Source organism: Myotis brandtii, unplaced genomic scaffold, assembly GCF_000412655.1.
Source record: "Myotis brandtii unplaced genomic scaffold, ASM41265v1 scaffold18, whole genome shotgun sequence".
NCBI classification, from domain to species: domain Eukaryota; kingdom Metazoa; phylum Chordata; class Mammalia; order Chiroptera; family Vespertilionidae; genus Myotis; species Myotis brandtii.
The window spans coordinates 4,522,714-4,530,800 of NW_005356674.1; the positions used below are offsets into that span (position 1 = coordinate 4,522,714).

An 8,087-nucleotide genomic window follows, 5' to 3' on the forward strand; every position below is an offset into this window, starting at 1 on the left:
ATAAAAAGGCTTTCTTGTTGTCCTCTTGCTGTGCCAGTTGGTGTCAATTGATATATAAAGATGTTTTGAGCTGGCAAGTGAAATAGTTCCTATTTCCTGCTTTTATCACATAGCTCAACTTCCCCTGTAATGGGACTCGGTCAGGGGTGATTGAGTGCAGTGGTGACTGTCATCTCGTGCTAGAATCCCCTGAGGCTTCTGCATCACGGCAGGTGACAGCGTTTGCCCTGATTTTCCTGAAGACCCAAGGTTCTTAGAGCTTACCTAAACCTTCCTCTTCCTCCAGGTTCTTTCTCTCAGAACATACATTACAGGATGACACAGGTATTTACATGAAGTCTCTGTATCTGCTGACATATTTTGGTATGCTCTCATGAAGAATTGAAATCCACATGTAAAATTCACATAACTCCTTTTAGCTTCTTTTCGTTGTAGTGTTCCCAACAGGTAGTAACAGTGATTGATTTTTAATATGTCATCCTCTCCAAACCCATATGTGGACAGAAAACATAACTGGCATAAAATCTACTAAAAAATGTGGAGTACTGCATCGTCACTGTACCATCTCTGTCACTCTGCAGATTTGCTGTAATGGCTTGTTGCTGGGCCTTGGATCCGGAGGAGAGGCCCAAGTTCCAGCAGCTGGTACAGTGTCTCACGGAGTTCCACGCAGCCCTGGGGGCCTATGTTTGACTGTCACATCCCACAGCATCCAGGCGGAAGGTGCCCGCCTGGCTCACTGGGAGCCAGACATGGACGCTTCACCCATCCCGCGACACCAGCAGAAGCACATTCGTCTTCCAGAACACTGTGCCTTAGAAATGCATTAGACTCTGAACTTTTAAAGACAGACTTAATAATGGGGAATATTTTCTAGATATCACTTTTATTAGGTTGAACTGAAAAGGTTTTTGTAAATTTTTTGGCCAAAATTTTTTAAAACATAGTTACTTTGGACTAGGGGTAACTTCTTACAAAATAAATAAACAGTTTTTAAAATTGTTTAAACACTTGGAATAGCCATTTTAGTGCCAACTGCTTTTTATTTTTTTTACTTCATCAAGGTAAAATGTAGGTGATTCACCTTTAAAGTTTTAAAAATATTTATCACTAGTTTTGGGAATGGTTTGTCTTCGAGATGAAGTACTTTTTCTTAGGAAAAGAACAACAGCATACAAAGATGTCTGGTTTGCCTTGTACAAGAAAAGGCAATATTGGAGGAAGAAAACTGAAAAGCTAGAATGAAAAAAGAAATAAAAAAATACTTATTAGAAATGGAAACTGCCCTTTCATGGAAAATTGTTTTTTATTTTTTTAATGAAAAGAAGTCCTGTTTTTTTATTTTTGAGGAAGTAGGAGTTGAGTTCATTGAAACATCATAAATTTGGCAGATATTAGCTTTTCCAGGAGCCAGAAGTAGGTTTGGAGCAAGTCAGTAGTAAAGAATGGTGATTTTATTTATTTTCACTCTCTGGAAAAGGTGATAATACAATTTCAGAGAGTGAAGTCACGTTTCTAAGGTTAGGAATCCCTTTGTAGCACCTAGACTAGTGCTATGCACAGAGTGGGTGCTCAAGTTGTGAGTTAAAAAAATGTAAACTGGTAAATTTTGTGCTTATCTTCAAGGCTGACAAGTATAAAATTGTTTTTTAAAACACTTGAAAAATTAAAGGATTTGTTTTCTGTTATGGCAGTATTGAAAATATCGTTCCTAGTCAATGATTGGTTTGAACGTGCAGCAGGTAGATAAGATGTTGTATTTCATGAGTGTTTTGCTAAGGCCTTCAGCCCCTGATACAATTACAGCTAACTCTACACAGCCTCCAGGTTCCAATAAAAAGTTGGAATTATGATTACAAAGAAGTGTCACAACACTGACACTTTTCTCCAGAACCTTTAAATTAGGGATGTATGTGTATTGGTGCTTGGTTATAGTTGGCCTAATGCATAGTTGAATGGGCCTCCTAGATGGTTAGGCCTAAAGGTGCCTCCACTACTCCCATCCTCATAAGTGTACAAGGGGGAATGCGTAGCAGTTGGAGGCCTTTGCTGTTGCTAAAGAAGCTTTATGAATTAGCAACACATCTGGAAAAAATAGCTCACACAGTCCATCCTCTGTCACAAACAGGCCAAGAGCATGGTTTTTCTATGTACGATTTATTAACACTGGCTCTTTGGTTTTATGAAGTACTCAACACCCTGAATGGCCAGTTGTTAAAAAACTCTTTGAACTCTTCGTAAGTTATAGATGTTTTCATTCACAACCTGCAATCTTAGAAGGCATCCAATCAACACATATTGTTTAGCACTAACTATGGTATGTACAATGCTGGCTTCCCTTCCAACATTCAGCGCATTCTTTTTTTTGTGTTCAGGTTAGTGCACTGTTTAGAAGTCACAGTTTTATGTACAAGGTCAGCTCAAAAGAAAAAGTAATGACATCTGATTTCTTTCCCAAGTTAGCGAGTAGTAAGAGGTGCTGTCCATTAGCTGGGCTGGTGGTGCCTTTATCCTTATGAATTTGATTGTAAGCTGTTGTATGTATGTATATTTGTTTCATAGTCGGTGGTTTAAGAATTTAAAGAGATTTTTCTTGCCAACCTACGTGGAGTCATTGCCATAGGAAGAAAAGAGCAGTTAGATTTTCCCGCTGGTCTCCCAGTTGTTTTGTCGTAGATTGTGAATGTCACTGAGCAGACTTTGCAGAAAACGATATTTTTATAGGAAAGAAACAAACTGACAAAGCACTGACATGATATTATAAGCTGGCTCTAGTCACCCCTCTGTCCTTTCTTGTAACACTGCTATTATAAGAATATTTTATTTGTAGAAGCAAGGAGGATTGGCTATTTATTCAGTATGTATGTATTGAGTGCCCACTGTATATTTGGCTCTAAGATATGCAGGGAACAAGACAGATGAGGTTCTGCCCTTTCTAGGGCTTATATTCTAGTTAGGAGAAGCAGATAATAAACTTTAGATTTTGGTAAGTGCTATGAAAATAAAGTAGAGTGGTATTATAACTTTAGATGTAGTATTTAGCCAGGCTTCTCTGAGCAGGTGGCATTTGAGTTGAGATCTGAATGCCAAGAAGACAGCATTGAGAAGGGACATAATTGCAGAGGACTTAAAGCAGGAACGAGTGGGCCTCCAGGCTCAGCCCTTCCTGTTTATCCTCCAGCGGCTGCTGCTGGAAGAAGAGAACAGAGGTCGGTGTGACCAGACTGTAGTCAGGGAAGGGCGGGTTCCGCATGAAGTCTGGGAGACATGCACGGGCAGCAGGGCCTTACAAGCTATTGGGCATTTTTATATTTTATTTACATACAATGAAATTTTAAGGATTTTTTTTTCCGTAAGGGATTGACTGACATGAGCTGATTTGTCATTTTAAAAAAGGTTATGCCAACTCTTTTGTGAAGATTGCATTGTAGGAAGACAAAGGTAAAAGTCATGAGACTTTTAAGAAACTGTTGCACAGTTTAGGAAAGAAAGTATAGTGGTTTGGGAGATTGGAGGGACAGATTGAAGATACGTTTTGAAGGTAACAGACAGGGTGGAGAGGAGAAGGAAAGAGAGTGATCAGGGATGACTAATTTGTTTGGGGCTTGAGCATCTGACTGTATGGCTAAGCTATATAATGAGATGGAAAAAACCCTAGGAGGAACAGGACTTTGCCGTGGCAGGGGGATCAGGAATTTGTGGTAGGCTGTGTTTGGGTTGCCAAATGGTCATCTGAATGGAGTAGATATATGAGCGTATAGCTCAGGAAAGAGGTCTCATTGAACATGTAAGTGGAGGAATGTAATGTAGTTGATCTTTAAAAGCCATGGCACTGGATGAACTTGCTTTAGGTAATGGTGTAGATGGAGAGGAGGTCCTAGGCCTGCGTCCTAAGCGCACCGGCATTTAATGGTCTGAGAGGAAGACTGAGAAGAAGCCACTGCTGTTGGAAAAAGCAACAACAAAAACAGGAAAATGAGATGTCGTGGAAACTCAGGGAAGGAAATGTTTCCAGTGGAGAATCTTCTGTGGGACTTGGCGTTTGGAAGGTACAAGTATTGACAACACCAGCAGGACTCAGAGCAGGTTGAGGTGTGAACACGTGGGAAAGGGGAGATTCTTCTGTCGTCAGAGCTATTGGGAAATGGAGTGGTAACTAGGGAAGGTCAAAGAAGTGTTCTGGGAGGGGTTTTTTGGTGGGAGTGGGGGACAGGGAGGAGAGCGTGTTTGTTTTCCAGATGAAGATACGGGTACCAGAGAATGTTTCTTTCACAGGCTAATGGGAATGACCCAGTAGAGGGAGAAAAACCCCTGTGGAGTATGGGACATGCCTCTTGCCCTTTGGTCCACAGGCATGAAAGCCTCTGCCCTCCACCTCCCAGTCCCTCTGGTTGTGGTAAAGGTTATGGTTTTAATGGGGAAATAATGTAAGGGTGAGGGGAGGCGGTAAACAAAACGTGAAACATTCCCACTGAATGACATTCTATTGAGTTGACTAACCTAGAACCTCAGACCCATCACAGTGTCTGGCTAGCTGCCATCTTTTCCCTGTTGCCTCTGTAACTGCTAACTGCTGTTGGCCCTTAACCCTTCCAGCCAACCTCTGCCAGAGTAACGCTTCCCACACTCCCACGCGGAGCTGCTGCGTTCCTGCTCGACACTCTTCAGCAGTTTCCGGAGCCTTCAGGGTGGGGATGAGAACTCCTGGGTGCAGTCTCTGCAGTTCCCTTGCTTCTCCACCGGCTGGCTCACTACTGCTGTTCCACCTGTTCCTTCTTTTGCATGTGCTGCTGCTCTTAGAATGCCAGGCTTCGGGTTAGATTGCCCGGCTCCAGGAGGCTCCTCTGACACCTTCCCCTGCCCCTGCAGGAGCTTTTCAGCCTCTTCCCTGGGTGTGCATGCCCACAAAGGTAAGACGGGGGCACATGTGGTTATTTATTTTAACCACTTGGCTGTGCATCTCTGAGGGTAGAAACTTGTGTTTCCCTGAGATCTCAATCTCCATTGCTTAATTAGCACTTGACATATGGTAGGCTTGAATATTTAATGCATTGATGAGTAAAAATATCTAAATTTACATAAGAGAGCAATTAGAGGCTTAAAAGAAAAAAAAATCTAATTCCTTCAAAGGATTATCTCATATTTAAAGTATTGTGTTTTAACACCGGTAATATTTGTATTCAAATGGAAGTTTTTTTTATGCAATATAAACCAAGAAGGCATGAAATAAAAAGAGACAGATTGGTGGGGAAGACCATATCCCACTGCAGTGCTGGCTTAAGCACCCCCCATCCTCATTTCCCAACACCCTTTTTACTTTATTTTCCTGCTTTTTCTTTGGTCACAGGAATATAGTAGGTCCTCAGGTTACGTCGGAGATCCGTTCCTACGGCGCAACGTAATGTGATTTTCGCCGTAAGTCGGAACCCACCTACATAAGCACCTACGTCACTCACATGGAGCACATACACAGCAGTATGTAATGAAGTGAAACAGTAAAAAAAATTTAAAAGAAAGATAATTCCTGACCTTTACTTGTGGTAAATAAATAATAAAAAACATAAAGCACATATGTACATACGTTGAAATGACGGAACTTTTTTTTTTATATAAATAAATGGGAGATGGTGACGTCACCACAAAATGACGTGTGCCGAGTCCGACGTAACCCGAGGACTGCCTGTAATTAAGCCTGATTGCAAATTCTGCTCCATGCTTCTCTACAAAGCCAACTTTGTTTGGAGTTACACATGACGTAACTCATTGACTTTGCAGATTGTTTCCCAGGTGTTATTCTCCTATGCCCCTCACTCACGCCAACACCATACGATAAAAAGGAGGTGATATAATTTATGGGGCTAAAAAGAAAAATTTAAACAGTTGCTTATTAATAATTTTTGTTTCTACATTCATTTTCACCTTTAATATTTCAGGACAACATTGAACTTAATTTTCTGGGACACAATACAGTTATCTTGTATAACTGTATTGAGTACAGTCACGTGCCACTTAACCGACAGAATACCTTCTGGGAAAATTGTCCTTCGGTGACTCCGTTGTTGTGCAAATATATGACTGGCAGCGCAGTAGGCTTGTTTACACCAGCATCACCACAAATACATGAGTAATGCGTTGAGCTACATATGACCTTAAGCTGCTGTATTACTAGAAATAGGAATTTTTCAGCTCCATTATAAACTTATGGGACCTCTTGTATATGTGGTCTGTCGTGGATAGAAATGTTACGCCATGCATGATTTCGTACATTTTATATATAAGTAAACAATCTGTGGGTTCTGTTTTCTTTCTGAGAGTGATGTTCTTTAAGTAATTCAGGCTAACCAGGCCTAGAGGGCTTAGTAGAAGATATCTCCTAACCCTTCAAAGAACAGATGTCAATATTTATTTTTTAGCTCTGCCAGTATTGTTCAGTGGTTAGAGTGTTGGCTCACGCACTGAAGGGTCTCAGGTTCAATTCTCAATGTTTCTCTCTCACCTCTTTCTCTCTCTCTCTCTCTCTCTCTCTCTCGCTCTCGCTCTTGCTCTCTCTCTCTCTCAACAAGATACTCCAGACTGGTGGACTTGTCATGGGCCCTGGCAACAGAAAAGCACCAGCATTATTTAATGTTCTGAATAAACTTCCTCTAACGCTGACTTTCCTCAGGCCAAATGGGTTTGACTTGACCTTAATCTCTTCATCAGGAAGTGCAGTGTCTTGCTATTCCTGTAGTTTAAGTTTTGTATTGGAATCTCTAGGCAGTGTCCCTCTGGCCTTTGCCCTTTTGTTTTTTCTTTTTTCTTCCCAAGAAAGACCCACAGATGACTTAGCAGAAAGAAGGGCGGCTTTCTTTGACCTGATAGACATTCTTGGTCAGCTAAGCAGATGCTTGTCTTGTGTGAAGGGCTCCCCAGGGTCCTGCTTGCCCCTTCTGGGAAGGCAGGAAAAGGAAGCCCTGGCGCTGCTGGGCTTTGTGGAAACCTGGTATTGCCTCCACCCAAGGGCCTTCCCCTGTCTCCACCGTCCTCTGGCCACTGGGAACTTCTTCCTGTTCTTCAACATCCCTTTATTGCCAGCCTCACCGTCTGGCTCATGTATTGCATGTCCCTCTTAAAGGAACCTCATTTCCTTTCCACAGGATGTGATATTTCAAGTTCATTTTAATAATATAATATGATTTAAAAGGAGCTATTAAAATGTTTTTTTCCCCCCTCTAGCCACCTTAGCATAGCATTGCATTTTAGAACTAAAAGGAGAGTAACCTAATACTTTTACCATTAGGAAACTGAATCAGTATCACTTTCTAGACATAAGATGAAAAATAGGCTCTTTCTCTCTTAAGGAGGTAGGTGTTCCTTCCCAGGGAGAGGGATTAGTTATTGGAGTGTGCTCCAAATAAATTAATGCTCCAAAAGTGGACATTTTAATACACAGCTGTCGAATTAGTAAACATTGATTTGATTTGATTTTTTTAGATCTGTGGGCAGTTTGGTATTATGGGAGCATAGTATTCAAGGCAGAGAGTGGCAAGAGAGAAGATTCAGGAGGCAAATGGCAGATGTGTCGTGAAGGGCCTGACATACTGAGAAGTTTAGACTGTTTTGTAGGTGATGGAATCAGTGGAGGGCTTCCATCAGGTAGTGGTGTGGTCACACTTGTTATAGCAATGTTAGTGACAGGTGGCCATTGCTTACTGTATGCAAGGCATTGTACTGCTTACTTTACCTGTGTTATCTCATTTAATCCTCACATGCCTGTTAGGAAGCATTGTCATCATCTTCATTTTAAAGTAGAGGGAAGGAAGGCTGAGATAGGTTGCACAGGTAGTACATAGTGGAGCTGTGATTTTAATCCAGGGAGTCTGTCCAGAGCACAGAGAAGACACCTCTACCAACAGGACTGCAGGAGGGGGTGGGATGGGGTGGGAGACCCTACTTGGTGGTCTCAACATTTGTAGAAATGTAAGGAGTTGGATAGACCTCTGATAAACATCATGAGAGTTGGAAGCCTTTATTGGGGGCAGTTTGCAAGGGAGCTGAAGATCAAACAAAAGTGGAACTGAGCTAAGGTTGGAGATAAGAAATGTATG

The 8,087-nt window shown here is 41.6% G+C and overlaps 1 protein-coding gene across 4 annotated transcripts in view; it reads left to right on the forward strand.

Moving 5' to 3' along the window:
• Positions 1-1,688, forward strand: part of RYK (receptor-like tyrosine kinase) — a 64,726-nt gene extending 63,038 nt beyond the window's left edge. For all 4 annotated transcript variants that reach the window (XM_014537517.1, XM_014537514.1, XM_014537515.1 and 1 more), the window contains one exon: positions 582-1,688. In XM_014537517.1, the coding sequence (XP_014393003.1) occupies positions 582-693 (112 nt within the window). In that variant the 3' untranslated portion in view covers positions 694-1,688. The remainder of the gene's footprint in view (positions 1-581) is intronic.
• Positions 1,689-8,087: the final 6,399 nt, after the last annotated feature.